The sequence below is a fragment of the Lissotriton vulgaris genome, chromosome 9 (assembly GCF_964263255.1).
Source record: "Lissotriton vulgaris chromosome 9, aLisVul1.2, whole genome shotgun sequence".
Taxonomy (NCBI): domain Eukaryota; kingdom Metazoa; phylum Chordata; class Amphibia; order Caudata; family Salamandridae; genus Lissotriton; species Lissotriton vulgaris.
The window spans coordinates 348968111-348990834 of record NC_141697.1 but is presented as its reverse complement, the minus strand read 5'-3'; the positions used below and the strand labels follow the sequence as shown (position 1 = coordinate 348990834).

Here is a 22724-nt window from a genome sequence, read left to right as displayed (position 1 = left end):
TTCAAGTGAGGCCGGCATTACTTTACCTCCAGTCATTGAGCAACACTCGTATCATATTTTGCATGGCAAATTATGTAGTGGCGGCGTCTAGAATTACGTAACGCACCACTGAGTGTATTTTAAGAAGTCTTTATTAATTGCATACCTTATGTAGCTTAACTTTTGACCCAATGTATTGATTATAACCCATTGTACTGATTATAACGCAAGTGTAATATATATTTTTTATATGTACATAAATGTTTTATACCTTTTATGATTTTAATGAAATAGAATAAAATATTTTGACTGACTGACTCATGGACAGTTATTACCCCCAGGAGAAACTGCCCCCACCATGAAGTCCATTGGACCACTGCCCCCGTGCTCACACCCATTCTGAATGCCTCCACCTTTTCCACAACCTTTCCAGATGCTTGAAAACATGCAACTGTCCTCCCACTTCTGAAGAAACCGTCTGCAGACCCTTCAATGCTTGTCAACTGCAAATCGATTCTTCTGCTACCATTCCTAGACAGGGTCTTATAGAAAATCATCAACAAACACTTTATATAGAATAACCTAATGACTACCAACTCTTCAACACCACTCAGTCTGGTTTCAGACCCAACCACAGCACAAAACTGCCCTCATCACTGCCACGGAAGACTCTGGACAGAGGAGGAATGGGCCCCTCATCCTCCAGAACCTTTCCACAGCATCTGACACAGTCTCCCATCCCATCCTCATCCAAGGCCTACATGACATTGGAATCCAAGGACAGGCTTGTCAATGGTTCTTTTCCTTCCTGACAGGGAGAACGCAGACAGTCAGCCTGGCACTGTACACCTCAGACACCCGCAACCTCATCTGGAGTTCTGCAAGAATCCTTCCTGAGCCCGGCCCTCTTCTATGCATACAAGACCTCTCTAGCCAGCATCATATGCTCTCACAATATCAACCTCTCCTACACTGATGACACACAACTCATTCATCTCCCTCATTTACAAGATCCCTAGTACCTGGATCGTGTTCAATTCCCACGTGACTGAAATTGCCCACTGGATGAAGACCAGCTTTCTTAAGTTGAGCACTGACAACACTAAAATTGTTATCTTCCAATAAAGTACAACAACGTGGGACTCCACCTGGCGGACAACAGAGCTAGGACCCATACCCATCCCCACCACCCAAACTAAGAACCTATGGATCATCATCAGCAGCAGCAGCAACAAACTCAACAAGACCGCCTTATGCTTCCATACTCTGAAGATGTTGAGGAATACTTTCAAATGGCTCCTAATCAGCACCCATAAAACCATCATGCATGCCCTGCTCACAAGCGAACTGGTCTATCGGAATACTCTCAATGACAGAATCAAAAATAAACTCACCAAAAGGCAGCAGGCTATCCAGAACTCAGCTGCCAGAATCACTCTCACACCACACTCACATCTCACTAGACTTGAAGGAGATCCACTAACTCCCCATTCACAAACAACAATTCAAACTCCTCACCCACACTTATAAGGCACAACATAACAATGGTCAACATACCTCAACAATTGAATCTGCTTTCACAAATCTTCTAGAAACCTCTGCTTGTCCAGGCTTCTACTTGCACAAATCCCACTCATACAGAAAACCAGATCCAGTAGTCGGGCCTTCTCCTGTATAGCTTGTGAACCATGGAACAAGAGTCTCCTCCTCACTTCTTGAATTCCACACGTAGCTAAAGACCTGGCTTTATGAGTAGTCTCACTAGGCCCTAGGTGTGCCTCGATTCGTACCTACTCAGTGTCAGGATCCCCTCCAGGGTGATAGTGCGTTCGACAAATCTGCACAACATTATCATAGTCATAAAATATGTCATGAGTGATGTAATATCCTTACCGATTACACCCTTACTCTGCAAATCGTTTGGATTGCTGTCTCCCTCTTAAAATTGACACGGTGGAGTCCCTTATGAAAACAGTAAAATCTGGTTAACCTCAGGATGTTTAACCCGCTAAGATATCTTTGCTGCTTCATAGGCAGTTGGCTCCCTTGATCTGCCCTACCCTTAATTCCTCCCTGACCACGGGCATATTGCCTTCTGAATGGAAAGCCGGTCAAATAATTCCAATCAGAAAAAAAACCAATGCACCTCCAGAAGATCTATTCAATTACCGTCCTATTTCCTTGCTACCCTACTTGAGTAAACTCCTGGAGAAACATGTGAACCAACATCTTTCAGACTTTAAAGAAGCAATAGGAAGCTTTGATCCTTCCCAGTCTGGTTTCCGTCCTAGATTCAGTACGGAGGCAGCATTAATTGCAGTCACTGATACCCTCCGACATTTCCTAGATAATGGACAGGCAGTCCTGTTAGTGAGGCTGGATCTGTCAGCAGCGTTTGACACAACATCCCATCCCATTCTTCTATCTAGATTAGGAAATGTTAGTATCCAAAATCGAGCTTACCAGTGGCTATCTAACTTTCTAAATAACCGTACTCAAACTGTTAATCTGGGCACTTTCCAATCTCCACATCAAAGCTGACCAAAGGCGTACCCCAGGGCTCTTGCTTAAGTCCCACATTGTTTAACATTTATGTGGCCCCTCGTGCAGATCTTCTAGGGAACCTGGGTTTCATCCCTATTTCTTATGTGGATGACACCCAGCTCCTAATGGCATTTGACAGCATCGTCAGTAATATTCAGTTGGCCTTCTCTGAAGGTATGATTGCAATTTCGGAATGAACGAGAAACAACATTCTCCAATTAAATGCCAGTAAAACTGAAATTATGCTCTACGGAGAGGCGTCCTTACTCTGGTCCCCAGATTGGTGGTCTAACAACCTAGGTCCTGCCCCTACTCCAAAAGCAGTGGTGACAAATCTAGGTGTGCATTTAGATCAGAAAATCTCCATGAAAGATCAAGTTACAGTCACCGTGAACTCTTGTTTCTATATATTAGGCAATGCATCCTCAACAATCCCACTTTTATTTGTAACCCGAGGTAATTTACTGTTGATAGGACATGCCACTTAAGGGGCAGACGAAGATAACTTTCTGTGTGTTACTGTTAGGTCATGTAAAGGGCCACAAGCCAGATCCTTCACCTCTCCCAGTTTGGTTGAGAACCCAACAAGTTTGTTATTACATTCACTCATCACAGTTCCACAGGCATATGCAAACAGTCTTGATTAACAACCTTCTCTCTCATCCAAAACCACCAATATCACACATTCCTCACCCTCAACGAAATCACAGCCAATGCATTATTCATTTCATAAAACTCATGTTCATTACTGCACACAGCAGGACACCATTATAATGAGTTAAATATAAATATTTCTCATCACAGAAACTTGACTGACATCCACCTTAGCATGCATTTTAGGACATTCTGTTTCCCACATGTTACAATGTACAATGATTCAATTAAGACTGAAGAAGGTGCTTCCATCATCAAAACATCCTAATGGCTTTGCACACTCCAATGGCTCTCCACCCTCCACTCCATGGAGCTCCTTCCCTGCCACTTCTCCATATCAACCTGGTAGAAAGCCACCATAAGCCAAAAATACAATACCCCTGAGAACTAACAAAACATTCAATAGGGAAAATAATTTGGGTTGGGAGTATCTTGTGTAACTTGCTGTAGCTAAATTACATGAGATTATGCAGATTTGCTCGAAGAGCATAACCCTGCCATTAGCTCTATTTTCTTAGCACAAAATGCACCCTTGCATCTAAAACGGACCGAGAATGCATTTTGTTGTAAGAAAATTTACCTGATAAATTATTATCTATAGTCTCACTGGTAAAGTTAGATTTGGGTGCTTAGGGTGATGCACAAGATCATTATGCCAGCAGTTGATATAATATTATACTATTAGTAGCTATTAAGATCAGAAATAAAATATAATTTCATCTTGGTTTGATGGTGAATGCGGTACAGAACGGGAATATCGTCGCAAAAATATCGACTTACCTAAATATCGCTGCAAAAATATCTACAGGAAGAAATATCGATGACAAAAATATAGTCTGACCAGAATATCGACAGACAGGTAAGTAATATCGTTAACATTAATATAGTTGTAATAAATATCGTTTACAAAAACATAGTTTACAATAATATTGTTTTTTAAATAATTATAAGTAATGTAGTGTTTTTAATGAGTATTTGTAGATAAAGTAGTATTTTTAGTAGTATTTTATTAGTTAATAATGTATTTTATGTTGAATTTAGTATTAATAGTTCCGTAGCGTGTTGTGGGTTTATAGGGGAGTAGGGTGGGAAGTAATTTAAATATAATGAAATAATAGATTAATTAATGTTTTAAATGAATATAAATAGTGTAATAAATAATAGTTAATTAATTTCAATTAGTTAATTGCTTAATAATTATGTAATTAATTATGTTAATTTTTTAATTAATTTTAGGTGTGTGTACAGGAATTTTTTAGTGAAAATGTAGTAAATTAATTACAATTAAATTGATTAATTATTTAATTAATGATTAAAAAAAACATCATAATAATCGTTATTTTATAAATGATTAAATACATTTAGTAATTTTTACCCCTACGCTATCCAACGCTTTCCCTACTGTTGCACCCCCTGGAGTGGGAATAGTAATTTTTACTCCTACGCTATCCAACGCTTTCCCTACTGTTGCACCCTCTGGAGTGGGAATAGTAATTTTTACTTCTACGCTATCCAACGCTTTCCCTACTGTTGCACCCCCTGGAGTGGGAATAGTAATTTTTACCCCTACGCTATCCAACGCTTTCCCTACTGTTGCACCCCCTGGAGTGGGAATAGTAATTTTTACCCCTACGCTATCCAACGCTTTCCCTACTGTTGCACCCCCTGGAGTGGGAATAGTAATTTGTACCCCTACGCTATCCAACGCTTTCCCTACTGTTGCACCCCCTGGAGTGGGAATAGTAATTTTTACCCCTACGCTATCCAACGCTTTCCCTACTGTTGCACCCTCTGGAGTGGGAATAGTAATTTTTACTCCTACGCTATCAAATGTTTTAATTAGTAATATATTGTATATTTTAATTATATGTATGTATTATTTTTGTTATATAAAGTAATGTGTTAAATATATGTATATGTCCACATTTATTACGTTTATAATTAAAAAGTGTAGTAAATTTGTTTTAAATAGTTAAAAAATAAAAGTAATGTAATGTATTTTGTTCATAGTACTTATATTTATTTATTATTTAATGTCATTTTAATTATTTTAAAAAGTCGATATTTTTTACATCTATATTAATTACAACGATATTTTGGAGTCGATATTCATGTACTTACCTGTTAAGTATAGGGAGTCGATATTTTTGTAAACGATATTTTTACAACTATATTTATGTCAGCTATATTTTTGTAATCGATATTTTAACACCCTACCAGTGCTCAAAACATCCAATTGATTTGGCAAAGTTTAAAAATATGATTTGGTTTTAAAAGGTTTCTTAGACTAAAAAAGCAAGAAGGAAACAGGCAGGAATTAAATAGATCTACAGACACAAGAGAGTTTAAGGTGCTTGTGGCCAGAAGTGTTTTTCTTTATTTAGTACCAGATCTTAACGTTGTCAAAGCACTCTCTCTGTCATGACAGTATGGTTTTGCAGCTTGTATACTTTGTACAACCCCTCTGAAGATTCAGATATTAGAAATGTAAGTACACTAGATAAAGATTCAGTTGGTCAAGTAATTACAACTTCGAAAATAAGTGGAGGCCATGGTCCTGATGGTATACAGAAAGCCAAAATAACACTAGCTTGGTGGACTATGTTTTGTTATGCCCTATTTAAAAACATTTAGATCTGGTCAGCTCCCATGATCTTGGAAGAGATTAAGTATGAAATCCATTTTCAAAATCATAGTGAGATCTGATTCTGCAACACTTCGCTTGATCTCCCTTTTGATGGAAGAGGAAATGTATTGGCAAACAATATTCTGTATCATTTAAATAATCATGGGTTTGATTTATTGTATTAAGCCCAGAAGTCCACGATTGCAGGCAAGGAAAATCTCTATAGATCTTTGTAGAATTCCAGAAACCATTTAACCCTGTGGATAAGGACCATTGGTGGTATAAATTGCCAATGCTAGGCAATTTTCTAAGATTAATGATTGCAATTAAGAATTTCCCTAACGTCATGTAGTCACTAGTTTATCTGATCTGTCCTGAAACTTTGTCAGGACCCATCCCTATTAAGAAAGGTTTAAAGCAGGAATGTATGCTGTCACTGCTGCTTTTTTGTCTGTTTTACATGATTTCCCTGATTCTTTTAGCAATATTAGTAGCTCTCCTCAAAGGGTTGAGTCAACACCTTTAACAGACATTGTTGATTTAGTTGTACTTGATAGGACCAAAATATGCTTATATCGGCTGGATTTCACCTTTCAGCATGGTGTTACTAACACACTTTATATTAATACACAGAAAAAGCAATCCTTTGTTTTTAAGAACTCTTGAATGCTTGTCACCTAGTCCATACAGGGAGGAAACTGGAAACAGTTCAGAAATATAAATGCTGAGCTGTACCATTTTGAAGATCTCTTTTCTGGAAGCCACACAGGGATTCTATGTCAAGTAATGCATTAGAGCCCCACTGAGAATTGATAATGTTTAACCCACACAATATGCCAGTGCTTAATTACCAGCTCTTAATGATAAGAGTGTTCCATTGCTCTTTATGGTTATCCTGTGTTTACTTTACATTCAAAATATAATTTTTATAGACTTGAGGGGAAATTGTTAAAAACAGCGTTTAGTCCTCTCCCTCATACTGTAGTCCAGGATTTTCTGTGTAGAGGTGGGATTACAATCACTTAGCATTACAATAAAGGATCAATATATTTTATTTTTATTTTATATTGTAAATGTATACAGTAAGGTACAGTAAATAGATAATTATGACAGATTGTTGCACAAAGCTGAATTCCGATTGATGATTATTGTTTTCTGTTTTTAGTGTATGGTTATATGTGTAATCGTCTCCTACACTTGGGTTCAATAATGATTATTATTTGGTTCCAGAACATGTGGTTACAGTTCCATGTAATGCATATAGACACATTCATAATAAAACACAACCAAGTTATTTTCTGGTGCCACTATAATCTTTTTTACCTTTATAATTTAGCAGTAAATTACAGTCTAGTGATGGATTCACAAATCCTAGACTATTAGACAGGAACTAGCCTAAGACAGCAATTAAAGGCAATCCTACCCTCCATCTGCCTTGGTCATACATGGCTCCAACATTCAAGTGTTTTGCCTCTGTGAAGTTAAATTGTAAGCCAACAACTAAATATTGGGGTGAGGTACAGTAACATTTAAACATGATGCCTCCTGCTTGATATAGCGGTACAAAAGGGGGTGGTGATGGACGGAGCATCTGAATCAATCAGCCCTCAATGCATCAAGGTCTTTAGCCGTTATACAACTTCAGGTCTGGAACACAAAACATACAAAAGTAGCCAGTGGTTTTGGCAAGCGCAGCAGTTGCAAGCAGCAGCAGGCTCACTGCAAATACAACTCACACAGCATTTCTGAAGCAACAGAGTAAAATGTTTTAATCAGCAGGTCCAGGAACTCAAAGGAGCTCAGAGAACAGATCCATAAAGTATTTTGCAAGCCTAGCAGCACCTCAGATGATTAAACACTCTATATCTTGCAGAATAGCATTACAATGCGGCCAATTACCTTTACAACGCGGCTGCCGCAATGCGATTGTCATTACCACGCATAACCTTTACCACGCATTTATTTATAACGCATATGCCTTAACCATGCATGCCTTTACAACGAATATTGTTGCGTAACAACGGAATGAGTTGCTCCATCATACATCCATGTAGAATTGAAGGTAAATTATGTATAAGTCACTGGCCAAGCACGTTTGGACCATTTTGCTCTTTTGCAAAAATAATTTAGAGAAAGTGCAAACTCATAAAAATGAAGTGATCATCATTTAAACTTTATTTTGGTCTTTACCAAGAAACAGGGAATGACATTTTTTTAAAGTTAACTGTTCTGTTTTTTTTTTTAAAAAAGGAATAATTTTTTCAAAAGTTAACTAAGTCATGCATCTGGTGAGTACAGATGCCAATGGCACGGCTAATTGATGTTTGGTGAGACAAACAGTGCTTCGATGGACCATCACAGGTACGAGCAAGCCATGGAAAAGAACTGTGGTTGTCGGGTTTTGGATAGATTGAGACCTATGAGAAATGGTACCCAGACTTGTAGGTGATAGCCGAATATTCACCAGGCACTGTACTGCATGCCATGTAGTAGAGAGTGGGAGAGAATGTTACCAACAAACACAGAGGACAGGTAAACACCCCCAGGCTAGATGTGTAGCTGCTAGCTTGTTACAGTGATGTGCGATGTACATTGATAGATGCAAGGTGTTGCCCAGTACTGTGTAGAAAACAATGCCATATTTATAGTAGTGAAGGGTATAACTGCCTCATCAAGGTCAGTATTGGGAAATGGAGGTATAGTAAGTCAAGCCTTACCAACACATGTTAGTCAGTTTACAATGTGTGTTTCCAAATGTTTTAAAGACAAGGGTTTGCTACTCACCCTGGTGGCGCTCGTGGTTGGAATCTTCAGAAGACAAATCATTAGCCTTAAGCTGGAGTCCAAAGAGCACTGTGGAAAACCATAATTAGGTATCAATATTAAAGGAAGGTGTGAGCATGCAAAGAAAATGCAGTTTGACATCTAAGTTTCTACATGAGAAGGCTTACAACAAAAATGGTTATTACACAAGAATGTATATAGTTTATGATGCATCAACAGGATTCCACAGTGCAAATTTCCAATGGCATCTTATACATGTATTACAATAAAACCCAATTTATAAACGTTATCGATATCTACACCAAAGCTCGAGTAGTCAAGGCTTTAGGACAAGGACTGTATCGTTCAGTGGGTCGCCTCAACAGAGGAAAGGCAACAACAGGTGGCTCGCAGACAGTGCAGCAGAGGCTCACTCTAACATTGTCCAGTTAGTGGCATACACCGGAGGACAGTGAACTAGGCTCCAAAGCTTTGTAGCTCAGCGGATGAGATTGCACTATAACAACCAGTGTCTCAGAGATTGACCACAGAATATGAGATAGAACCACAACTGATAGAGTATGAGCCTAGCTTCACACAAAAGCTGAGTGATTTATAGGCAGTAATACTATTGTAGCAGAAGCATATTGAAATAGTGGATGTATAATGCTCCACACAGAACAGCATGCGTATGGGGTCCAGTTGAGACTATACTCAAGAAACCCACTTGGCACACTGTTGTTTTACACCTTTCCATGGCATATAGTTACAATTTTCAGCACAGGCAGACTGTCATTTGCAGAGAACAACAGAGGAGGTGGCCAGTTACCAATAGAAGGTTCCCAGTCTGTCCCACACAGAAGAGGGCCCGTCCTAGATAAGTATGCCAACGCTGATATATATTGCCTGTGGTTAAACAATCTGATCTAAATCCTGAATGGGTGCAGGGGAAGAATGCTGTTTTCAGATACCCAGGTTTCCAATTCGCACAGTAAAATGCGATCGTAGGCTTTAGCTTCGATGTCCAATAAGGCTATCAACCGATAATTGCTGGGTTTGTTCAATCTCCCATTTTGTGAATTGAATGTAAGATCGATCCTTGCCATGTTGGCGGAATTACTGCTGTGGAGAAGGCTTAGTTAAAGAGTGGTGTGAAAAGCTTTTTAAACACTCCGGCTGGTATTCCATTGGGTCCCTGCTCCCCATCGTTTTGCATTTGTTTGATGAGGTCTTGCGTAACCAGGTGATTTGATGTCAGTGTGAGACACTTTGCTTGTGTTTCAGCCAGATCTCCGCTGTAGAGTTGTTTGATGTAGTTGACCCATACACTGTCTGCTACTCCATTCTTCTTGGATTGGCCATGATTGCTGAGTTGGTTGATGTTCTTCCAAAATAAGGCAAAGATTGTTTTCTTTGAGGAGAAGGACATTTTGTTGCCATTCTGCTTCTATCTGTTTGGTTCATTGCTCCCAGACTTTTTTCATACAGGGCTCAGAGGGCTACAAGGTCTTGGCCCTGGGTTGAATTGTAGCCTCTCCATCTTGCCTTTAAGGGCTTTTGGTGCTTCTGCTTTCTTGTCAACATCTCCTTAGCTTTGTGGTACTGGGGGCTGGTTAATTGAGTCTGCCCCCAGCATTTATGGGCAGCCGGTGTGCACTTTAGTACCAGTCGTAAATCAGCTAGAATGTTGGCCCAATCTTCTGGGAGTTCCTCCGGGCTTCGTGCTGAAAATAATTGCTATCCAAGTGTTTACGTTGGGGCCTCGGTTTGCACATCTCTTTATTGTGTGGAGTACTTTGTCGCATTCATCCCCGTTGGTTCTCCAATTGATGTGTACTGCAGTGCATCTTTTGTGGTAATTCGGAGGGTGGCTCTGAGGGGTCTGTGGTCACTCTCTTCCCGGTCGTCAATATCAAAATCACAGAGGTCTGGTGCTAACAGGTCACTAATAAAAATGTAGTCAATTGTGGAGATGTTCCTGAAAGTGGGTAGCGGGAGCCATGTTGGGTAGTGGAACCGTTTAAGCTTGTGTACAGAATGTATACTCTGCCTGTATAAAAGAGATTGCAGTATGGCAACCTCTGTTGGTAATTTGTGATTATTTGATAACTTGCCCAGCAATCTGTTGTTGAAGTCCCCAGCTATGATTGGATTATGATGTGGATATTTGACAAGGAGGTCACCGACGATGTCTGCCAGGTCATCTAGAGCCTGATTCTTCTGGTGCAATACAGGATTGATGTAGCAGTTAACAAGACGCAGTCAAAGCAGCTGATTTTTGTTTTTTGTTCCATTGATGTATAAAGCTTATATTCCAGGTGAAGAAATTAGAATTACTGTGACTTCCATCCTCTGGGCGTGTTTGGTGAAAGTGGTGAGACCTTCGGTTGGTCACACAAATATGTTGCGCCTGATGGCCTGGGTATGTATTTCAAAATACTCTGTTAGTATTGTTGCATCCATGGACCAGGTCTCCTGCAGGCAAATTATGTCGCTGTTGTGAAGGTACTCAAGTTTTGGGTTTGCCTTAACACATTTCTGAATGCCTACCACATTCCAGGAGATAATTATGACTGTCTATCTTAAGTTATGAAATAGGTTATTTTTGAAATACTGTCCTAGAGGCATCATAAACCTTTTGCTGTTTCCCAATATCCAACAAAGTATCAAAAAACCTGAAACCCTCGTAGGGTTCCCCTCCAGGCTTCACACATTTCTTAATCATTCACTACTGAATTTCCAGGCCAACCCGAACACCAACAGCACTTTGTGCATAATGTTTACTCATTATTCATCACCACTGCTCAAATCTTTGTCTGAGGCCACACCTACTTTTCTCTGGCTCCACCCACTTCCTCCGTTGGCTCCACCCAATTCCTCTATTAGCCCCACCGAATGGGAGAGACAGATGACCAGTCTAGTGACTGACTTCTTTTTCCTTTCCAGTCGGGACAGACTGTGGAATCCCAAAGGTTGCAGGCCAACCTCTACCATATTTTAAAATATTTTCGTACAGATACTGGTTGGAGTTTTGAGGTAGTGCAAACTGGGGTTGCAGACCTAATAAGCGCCAATCTGAAACCTGGCACTGTAACAGGAGCGCCACACTCTCTTACTCCTTTTCTGGTTTCACACTGACGTTTTGAAACAAGATTCCTAGTGATATCTGGCAAAGCCTATCCTTCACACCCTTCAAAACCCACCGGAAGAAGCATCTACGCCTGGGAAAAGTTGCTACATCCTGAATCAATGCTGTTATATTCATGGTTCTTTGATGATGGGCAATAGTGTTATGGATGCCTATGTTTTCACCCCTGCTTTCCCTGAGCTATGGCTGTTCTCATTTGGAAATTGCTTGCTATCTTCCTTGCTTTATCCCCCCTTTGCCTGTCTTAGGCTCTCTTTAACTTCTGTCCATAGTTACACCTGCATACTCATCCCTATGACACCTTGTCCACCAATACACATTGCTATCTCCATACTGGCACCCTTTCTTCGTATATATGCAAGTTGTTGCCTGATCACATATGGAAATTTTACTATTGCAACTGTGCAAGTATCGCGCCATCTCTGCAAAGCAAGCTGCCATCCTTCCAGATTCTTTCTGCATTTTAGGAAAACTGGTATAGAATGCATATTAAAAAGTAGGGAGCTGCAATGCAGACGGGAAAGGGGATGGGCACTACTTTCACTGTTCACTGCCTGATGGATATCTAGGGTGTGATGTGCAAAGCAGACTGGCCCTAAACATGTGGTGCTAGACGGTGAAACCTATGCTTGTGTGCTCCCTTTCCAAAAATCCTCATCCTATGCCCTGCACTGCTGCACAGCTGGTTAGAGGCGGCAGACCCGAGAGCAGAGGACGGCCCGGGACCAGGGTTCGATTCCCGGCGCGGCAGGTTTCTGGACTAGGGTCAGCGGACTCGATAATTCTCTCGCCTCGGTGCCCACTCTGATAAGCGATCACACTCGGCAACTCTGGGCATTAGCTTGCCTCATCTTCACTAACGGCCCCACCGGACCGCCGGGGATGCCTGGTCTCACCCTGGAGATACCCATTAAGGGACCATCTCTCAGGGAAGCCAGGAAGGGTTTCGCAGCGGTAGTGCGCTATATAAATGCCTATACATTTACATTTACATTTACTTCCTCAGAAGTGATAAGCCCTGGCTTTTGGGTGGATGAAGAGCTATCATACAACAGGCAAATTATACAAGATGTACAAACATGGAACTTCTACTTCTCTTTACACTAACTTTCCAGTACAGTGCATAAGTTGTCGCCTTCATTCAGACCTATATTTAAACATGATGAATCAAGGAAACAATGTATTGTCTTTTTAAGTATTTGCTAGTTATTTTTTAGCATCTGTGATTATACAAGTTTGCTACTCAAGGCCTTAGATTTTTAAGTACTATTCATACCATCATCAGGCTGTGTGTGTGCACTCTGCACTCAGATGTCGACAACAACTAAACACAATAACAAAATGATATAACACAAGAACAATGAGCCCTGAACACGCGGGAATCAATTTAAAAAGTAATATATATTGCATCACTATCCGTTGCGACAACACCACACCACACCTGAGAAAAAAAGTGAAACCATTACCATCGGGATCGGCTGCGCGCACTAGCTGCCATGTTTGGACAAGTCAGCAAGCGGCTGGGCTGGTTGGGCAGCAGGGCCTAGTAGTTTTACTTAAACCCGCAGCCGGCGCAGGTCAGTATAGTACAGCGGCGCCAGCACGAATATACCGCTACGGCCCGGCCGGTGGGCCTGGAGTAAATCTGAATTATTCCTAATAATCAGCCTTATGGAGCTGCCCCCTGCCCCCCCCCCCCACGCCTGTGATCTTACAACCAACCGGACCCTCACAAGTCTGACTACCAAAAATAAAAATACAGCATTGGTTTTTGCACGGTATTCAGTACTGACGGTATTGGAATGGCAAGAAGTCAGTTCAGTTGGGTTAGCCCCGCTCAGCTTAGCTCACTCAGTAGTTAGTAACTAAGCTGGTCTTGATCTTACCGTTACTCCCATTAGCCTGGTTAGCACGCAGTGATACTGGCTGCCGGCTGTGGTGGTTATACTGGGGCGTGATGTGCGTGGTCATGTGACAAAAATCTTCACCCCTACCTACCCCCCTATCAGAACAATCAGAACTTGAAGTTAGAACCCAAATCCAGCCCGCCCCTGGCGCCCCAATAAATCAGTGTGCTACACTGTGTGTTGGTCCCTCCAGCGCCCCCCCACCTTCAAGCAACGCGCACCACACGGCGCACGCACGCACACACAGTCAACTGTGCAGTGCACGCACAGTGACAGGTGGCCCACTCACTGTGTGACTGTGAAACTGAAAGTGACCAAGAAGACTGGGGTGCGGGCGGCCGCCATGATCACAAGCGCCACCACAACATAATAATGTATTCTCTCTTGGTTGGACTTGGACGGCACCGTGCGTGGCAACTAATTAAGAGAAGCAAGTGTGTGTACTGTTAGTCATCTCAGATGTCATATGCAGTCATTGTTAACCGCTCCTTGCTTGAACCCGCTGAGTTCACTACTTAAGGTAAATTTAATAAACATCAATGACGCACGTGCGCGATGCGTAGACCTGGCCCTGTCAATTAAGTGCCAGTGCTAAGCACCGGCACAAATTAAGTACTTTTCATGACAGAAAATAACCTCCTGGATTCATCAGGTTCTGATTAAGTTTTACCTATTCCTCTTGGCTTTATAATTCTCCATGTCAACCAAACCAGTTGACCAGGAAGTAGTAATGTCATCATTTTCTGTAGAAACTGTATGGTCTCCATTCTCCCTAACGGACTTTTTACCTGTGTCGAATCTCTTCTATGCTCCATTTCTTTATCCCGTAGTTCGTTGCACACTCTAGCCCTCTGTCATCCGCTCACTTGAAACCATGTGACTTTCTGCTCCTTCCTGAGCGACTATATCACTCCTTATATAGTTAGCACCTCTAAGTTCGTTTTCCTTAAATCTAAATTTGATACACATTTCTGGCTTGAGAACCCTTTCAATAACCTCTTAAATATCTGCTATATCCTCTGGATTTCGAAGATATATACCTCCTCCACACTGCCCATCAACTATTGGATCCCATCTTTACCTCGTTTCACACGCTCTTATCTTTACCTGGACTGACAACTGCCTCATTCTTTTTAAGGTCATTGAAAACTTGTAGAGAATGTTACACAGAGAGGCTCAGGGAATAAGCCAAGCACCTAACACTTTAGTGGGGTAAAGTTAGCAATAAATCAAAGTAGTGCATGGACCTGGACGATCAGCCCCCTTCATCTCCCTCAAAAGAAAATAGTCCATGAACAGTAGCATATAATACGCTCTGTTCAAAATGACTCAGCATAGTTATTTGACATAATGCCCAGAGTACATCAAGTTTGATAAGAAGAGATTCATTTATTAATCATCTACTTTTTATTAATTTTGTAAAAATTTTATTTTTTTAATTTAACCCTTTCGCTGCGGCGGCTACTCCGCCGCAGCGCTAAAGGGGCGGGGCGGCCGCGCGGCCGCCGCATGCTGGTGACAGAACCGCTCTGTCACCAGCTACAGTTGAGCTGTGCTGGTGACGGAGCGGTTTCGTCATGACCCTCCCCGCTCATTAAGACTGCCGCGCAGGCGCAAAATCAGCGCCGCGCAGGCGCGGCGGCCGGGCCATGACGGAACCGCTCCGTCATCAGCACAGCTCAACTGTAGCTGATGACGGAGCGGTTCCGTCATCAGCAGGGGAGGGGTTAAATGTAGTTACATTGTGGTGCAGGGCCATTTGAATTTGTCATTGAAAAATTGTGTTTTGCCACTCCTTGTCTGCCCATCTGTAAACCCCCCCCCCTCCTTCCGGCCCAGGGTTGGAGAGTCTTAGAATCTCAGCCCTGCATCATCACGCTGCCTTGGCCTCCTAGATCTCTCTGCCACCACTGATACTTTATCCCACTCTCTTCTACTCTATCGACTCTTGGTTGTTTGGTATCCACAATCAAGCCTCTTCCCTTTTCTTACTATTTGGATGCAGGCTATCCATCTCCATCCCCCCTTTTGTTCTAAATTCAGATTCAATTTTTACAGTGTGTCTCAAGGCTCCTAACTGAGCCTGATACTGCTTAATTTTTAGGTATCCCACCTGGCAAAGAAAATACATTTGTTTGGTCTTAGGCTTTTGTCATACACCGATGATACCCATATTCGGCTTAGGTCAGATAGTGACACCCAACATTGTCAAGAAAACCTCGATGCCTGTCTGTAAAAGATGGCTTTATGGTTGAAAACGAATTGGCGGAACCTGAACCTGGACAACACTTGGGTCTTGATTGTTCCAGGCCACCATTCCTCCTGATCTTTGCCTCAAACCTTCAACTACAAGTTTGGAAACCTTTTTGACTCCTCCTCACCTTTTGGTCTCCCTATTTTCTGCTACTTGTTTCTTTCACCTACTCTGTTGAAAAAAAGTTCCTTTACACCCTTTTGGATTTAGAAAAAACATCGGCCAACAACGGCCGACGGAGCCCTGCCCACTCAAAAGAATGCCCGCACAGCGGCTGAAAAAACGCTGCGGTTAAGGCGTTAATTCATCGCCTTCCTACTGAAAGTCTACCACCAGAACACCATGTTAGGTATCTGGGCGCTTCACAAAACATCATAATCATCATCATCATACTCATCATGTAAGCTCAAGTGAGATTAACGTTTCTCTGTATTTTAAATGTATGTTAAATGAAGCACCCTGTTGTGCAAGAGCAGGTTGTTCACATACCCCAGTTCCAATAAATAATGCAATGACTAAATGTCTTCGGGCTCATGCCAGCAAGCCTGACCAATACCAGGCTTTATTCTTATTATCACTGTACATTCACTTGATGGTAGGATTAGTGCTTAACCCCTTCCATGCTGATGACGGCCCCCAGCCATCATGCACTACGGTGCTCGTGTGCTGATGACGGCTGGGGGCCATCATGAACCCGCCTGCCTACTCGCGATTCTGCCGCACAGGCGCAGAATCGCGGCCGCATGGAAGGGGTTAAAAGAAGCGCACAAGGGCTAAGGAAGTTACGTAATTCTCAACTCTCATTGCAGGTGAAACGTCAAGGTACAGAAAAAGGTAAACTACCACAAGGCACGTGGAATTCGTAAACAAATAAACACATTCATCCTCATATGGTAACTATATGGAGCTGCAAATCCTTTTATCACGCTATTTTAATCTATCTGTATGAATGCAGATGATGATCTGTGTTAACAAAATGTGTGAATGGCATAGTACTGTTGGATACATGAAACAGAGACCCAGAGGCATGGGCATCAATTAGGGGCAACCAGGGGTAGCATCTGCACCTCTGGCTTGAATCATGGCACCCCTAGCTCTTGCTGGATACGGGATGATGAAGGCAGTGCCCATGTTTACTTTGTGCAGTTTCCACTCCTTGCCCTTACCCTAGCCTCATAGGAGTTAAGTTAGAGTCTATTGACTAAGACAAGTGTTTAAACCACGGTTTCGTTGGGGAGGTTAAATGATGTGTGATTTCATTTCCCATATATTTCTGTTATTTTAATTAATTCAACATCCAAGCCAAGAAGTAAATAGCAAATCATAGTTTGTCATGGAGAGCAGTGAAAACCGGGTGGAGTGGAGGCTCAGAAGCCAATGGTTGGAGATTTAAGTCTGTGAACGACATGAGTAAATCAGTTTTCAGAAGGAACACTTCCAAAGTTGATGGGGGTGTAGGGGAAGGGGCTTCTAACTAAGCAGAAAGAAACATTTTCTCAATGGAGAAACAATGATAAAGAAGTTCAAATGCAGTCCAATAAGACAATAAGGCATACATGCAGAATATGCAGAATAGTTACACCTGTGAAGAGCTTATGGGAAAGGGCAGCAGCTGCAGGTTCCCAGGGGTAATTCTGAAATACTTTGACAATTACAAAAACACAGACATTTTGTGAAAACATAGGTAAAAGAATACGAGAATAAATTGTAAACTATTTTTGGGAATCCGGCAGCTACTTATTTTTAGCATAAAGGGAAAAAAAAGCTGCTGCCTAATTTGCATGGGAAATGAGGTGCACAACATGGTATGCATATTCATTGTGATAGGATTAAAATATTCCCAAAAATTAATCTCGCTACACAATGCTATCACTTGTTACCAATGAGCGAAAAGAGAGATCAATTTCTGAAATGGTTCGCATCTTTCATCTGTAAGAAGATATGTAATTTAAATTTCTGCATATCTTGAACTAAAAAGCGGTTTATAATTCTATTCATATTTCGTACCATAAAATATGAGATGACTTGCGTGTCACTTAGATTTGCATACATCAGATTTCTAGCTGACAATGAACATGTTCTTGCGACACTTGCCCAGTTCTCAAAGGCGCAGTGACAGGGATGACATGTTACAGAGTCCAATCTGAATGCTGAAATATTTTGTAGGCCTGTTGACAAGATTATGCAACAATCTCCTAAAAGGTGATGACGTAAGAATATAATTTTTGCAGACTTTTGTATACTTTCAAACTTTAATACATCAGTGTGATGCCCCAAGTGCAACATTTATGCCCACATATGGGTCCTGAGCTCTTTGCACCACCAAAACCATGCTACACTTCACTGAAGAGCCCCAACCAGGGTAAAACCAATCGTTTGATGCTTGTAGTTAACCTTCAGGGGGACCTGGACTGTTCCTATTGAAGCAGGGTCAAAATGTATTTACACATGACCGGGTCCAAACTTAGATGGCATAGAGTGCAAAATAAAGATGGACTGGGTTGCAGCCCACAAAATTACCAGTGGCTGCGATTAATTGAAGCATTCCACCCATCACTTTTTGCATAATAACATTTTTGCAGAGTCACAAACAACGAACACATTCGTGAATATTGAGAAATGCATAGCCCTCTTCATCCCCACCTGTGTGAAAGGTGTCAGAGTATTTAGTGCCTAATTTAAACAATAATAAGTGCTGGGGCCCAAAGAGAAGCCAACAGCTGGCACTCATGAATGGTGCGATTGCCAAATACCAAGGCTTTGTACTCCTGAGTCCACCACAGACTCTTTTCTTCCTTCAACCTACACATCAGGCCCCCTTATTACACTCTTGCAGGTTCTTTTTCTATTGCTGCTTTTTATCTTTGTCCCTCTTTTTCCGTATTTTTCTTCCGTCTCTTGCCTTCCTTCTGTTTTTTCTCTCTTTTGCTCTAGGTCAAAGTCTGATTTGCCCTGAGCAACCCCATTGTTCGACTGATATTGATGGTTGCTGTCTCTGACTGCTGCCTGGGGTCTGCTAACCAGGCCCAGAGTCAGTGCTCTGATTTAAAAGGTTTATGGTAATTAGATGGAATTACAATTGGCACCGAAAACCTACCTGTAAGTCCCTAGCATATGGTAGGGCATGTAGCTTTAGAGGCCCAGCTGCTTTGAGTCACTTAAGTGTGCACTGCTGTGTTGCTTGCTGCCATTTTAAAATGCGGCCCTGCTTTGCAAGCTGCTTTTGAATTGAGATTGCATGCAGATTTGACTTGGGATTTAAAGGTACTTTCAAAGTATTAAACTACATTCTTTTACATATGTCACCTCTAAGGTCTACCCTACGAGCCCCCGGGGTAGGTTGCCATGTAAAAATAAGCAGGGGTATTTTAAAAGAAGATTTATACGCCCTGGTGAGGGAAAAACAACCAATTTCGTGTTTCCCCATTGTAGCCTTTTTGCTCCATAGGCTAACAAAGGAATAATTTAATAAAGAATAGCTATTGATAGGAGTGAGCTAAAATAATATTTCAAGGACCTAAAATATTGGTAATTATAAATCCAACAAGTTGCTACAGTTGAATTCATCATAACTCAAACCAAAAATAAGTTATGAAACTTTCTTTCCTGTGAGCCAAAATCCAGCCTATTAGCAGCCTCTCCTGATTGGCCAGTCTTGCCAGGCAGAGCCAAACTGCTTTGAAGAGGTGACAAGAAGGCTGCATAGAGAGAGAGGTTATCTGGTAGGAGAAGATCTGCAGCTGCAAAGAACAGGCCAGAAACGGGGCTGGGTAATCAAACTGGGCTTCACATAAAGGAGGACAGTATGGAATGCCAACCAGGCTTACCCCTTCTTCCTGTACCCCAGTGAGATGGGACCCCCAGAAACGAAATTTGAAGAAGGTCTGGATGGGGGAAGGTTAAGGAAAATGAGCCACAACTGTAGGTTGGTTTTGCCAGATCTTTTCACTTCCATTTCACAGCACAGTGCTTTGTGGGACAAGAATATACACTTTGGAAGAAGCTGTCATGCTTTTGGGTGGCACCCTGCACCCCATTGGACAGGGAGGCCTCCCCTGTTTGTCACCCCAGCACATTGTATAAATATGTGAGAACTGCATAGCAATTCAGATCTGCTGCCTGAAACTACAAGAAGAAGGGCTGCACTAATGGAACCCTGGCCGGCGCCAAGAAGCCTACACTCTGAAGGACTGCGCCTGCTGCGCACTAAGGAACTGAAGCCCTAAGGACTTTGCTTTGCTTCAAAAAGAAATGGAGTGGACTCCCTGAAAGCAATAGGTTACAAGGGCCCCATCTGCCTAATCCCCACCAAGAAGTAACCAGCTGATCTCCTGCAGCTGAACATTAAAGAATTTGGACAGGTGCATTGAGGGAACTGCATTCCCAACTTCTTAAAACAACTCGCAAACATCTGGAACCTTGGAATTTGTTTGGGGACACTTTGAGCGCCCAAAAGGAATTTCAGGAAGTACCTCCTGAAGTTCGGAGAACTTTTGTGAAAAAGCTCCATAAGGTGACCGAGCTAACGTCGCGAGTCAAGCCGACTACCTTGCTCCGTGACCTGGCCTGGATTTCAAGTTCACCCTGCTGCAGGCACCCAGGCGCAAGACTTCCAGGAGCCACTATGAATTGACCTGCTGGAACGGGTCAATCAATGCTGAGAGAAATTCCTCCAGAAACGTTTCTAGGTGGGAAGATAACATTTTGACCGAGGTCTCCCGCTCAGTGTAAGTGACCAGGGCTCATAACGGTTGGCCTCAAACTTTGACTTTATCCTAGTCAAGCAGGACCAGATGCCTCAATTTGGCGCTATTGTTTTTTAAGCCATAGAAAGTGTTTATTCTTTAAAAATTCATATCTCTGGTTCCCTAATTTTAATATTTGTCATTTTGTTGTTATTTTAAAGATAACATTATTTCCTAGTTTTATAAATTGGTGTTGGATTTTTATTGTGTGTTGTGTCTTACGTGTTTAATGTATTGGTGTTTTTAAATGCTTTACACACCGGTCTCCTAAGTTAAGCCTACCTGCTCGTTGCCAGCTACCAGGGGTTGAGCAAGGGAATAATTTATTGAGACCTTGTCTGAACCTTATATTGCATTGGTGTCCTTGTTACTAGTGGTAGGTGCTTATTTATGCCTACTAATAATCCACCTTCCAAAACTGATGAAGAAAAGTAAGTATCAGACCCAAATATGAGTGCTAGTGGGCAACACCTGCAATCTCTGTCTCACTTTAGGCACCGAGTGCATTACAGAGGTAGATTCACAAGATAGAGACCACCACATTGTGCATCCTCACATCTTATAATAAAAAAAATTATAATAATACTAATAAAGATCTAGCCCTATTTCATCTCATTTCAGTGGCACATGATGTAAAACCTTAATTTCACCATAGACATCACGATAATATGTCAGTCTCTGTTTCTCTTTTCATTTCATGTGGGTTGGACAATGGAGGCTGAAACACCACTAGGTGTATGGATTACATGTCATAAATAAGAGAGGTCTCACCTAAAATGTACTTTCATCGTTTCTCATCATTCTTGGAGTGAAAACAAGAAGATAAAGGACCAATTGTAATAGGATGGTGATTGTTCCCAAAATATGATCTCCAAGTGTACAAAAGATGTATTTATTTGGGCCTCATTCACGTAGCCCCAAATAACAGTTGGAAATCTGATCCCTGAGGGGTCCTTCCACATAGTACGCGAATTTCTAACTTTAACATTAGAGAGTCACAAAGAATCATAGGAGTATTCCGTGAAATTTATAGTTGTACATTTCTAGGGGTACTATACTGCACAAAATGTATTCAAGCAGCCCTTCCACCTGATGGACATTTCAAAATAGTAAATTGAGGTTTTAAGTTACCATAGAAAATGCACATTTTCTTTCCGATTGGTAGATATTTTTCCCAACTAGACAAACCTTTCCCACACAATCCCAGGAAATATGACGTTTCCTCACCTTTCCCGGTTACGAAAGCATTGAATAGAATGAAATGTGCATGTGTTTGGAGGGTTGGAAGATGCGTTCAATAGTATGCGACTATTCACAAACTTAAGATCAATGGGAACGCAGCATTTCTGACACACCTCTAAAACAGTCTGGTACATTTGTAAACTTTCATGCATAACATTTCATATTCCGCATACTGTGTTGTACATGTAAACCCAAGCTACATTCACACTGTGTTCCACAAGATTGTAGAAAAATACACCAATATGGCAATGATTACAGAAGAAGTAGAGTTACAAACACAAAGACCCTCATTACAAGTTGATAGCTGACTTCTGATTCGAGGCACACATGAACTTGCACAGGCATAGGAATTGTTAGTTATGCAATAATTATCAAACCCTCTTAATGTCCTCCTAATAGATTCCAGCAGGTCAAAGCACCCAAAATATATCGACGGAAAGGCCCATAAAAAGGCAAAACAAGCTGAATTTGGCACGTTAAATACCGACTCTGCATGTTATGCCTCATTTTCAAGTTGAAAACCCAGAATAGGAGGTATCAACCACAGCTGGTAAATACCTCACACCTCTGGAGACTGGTATTTATAAAACATGGAAAATAACTCACTTTATTCTGACCAACTTGCAATGATGAGGGGCTTCATGTTGCTCTTTCGGGGGTTTTATTGTGAAATAAAAGAATTAACAATTGAAATACTACCAGCATAGTTTGCAGTTTCGTTTTTATATATGCTGTGTTGTGTTTTGCTACCATTTTTTAATAGTATGCACTGTCATCACAAGGTCTGAGGCACACCCGAGAAAGTTATTCAGAAAAAAGATATGCTCTTAGTTTTTTTTTTTACGAAAAGATGAGCCGTCAT

General features: G+C 41.5%; 1 protein-coding gene across 1 annotated transcript in view; it reads right to left on the bottom strand.

Moving 5' to 3' along the window:
• UNC79 (unc-79 subunit of NALCN channel complex) overlaps positions 1-22724 on the bottom strand; it is a 644685-nt gene that overhangs the window by 120408 nt on the left and 501553 nt on the right. The window contains exon 42 of the mRNA XM_086937713.1: positions 8588-8656. Coding sequence (XP_086793839.1) covers positions 8588-8656 — 69 coding nt within the window. The remainder of the gene's footprint in view (positions 1-8587; positions 8657-22724) is intronic.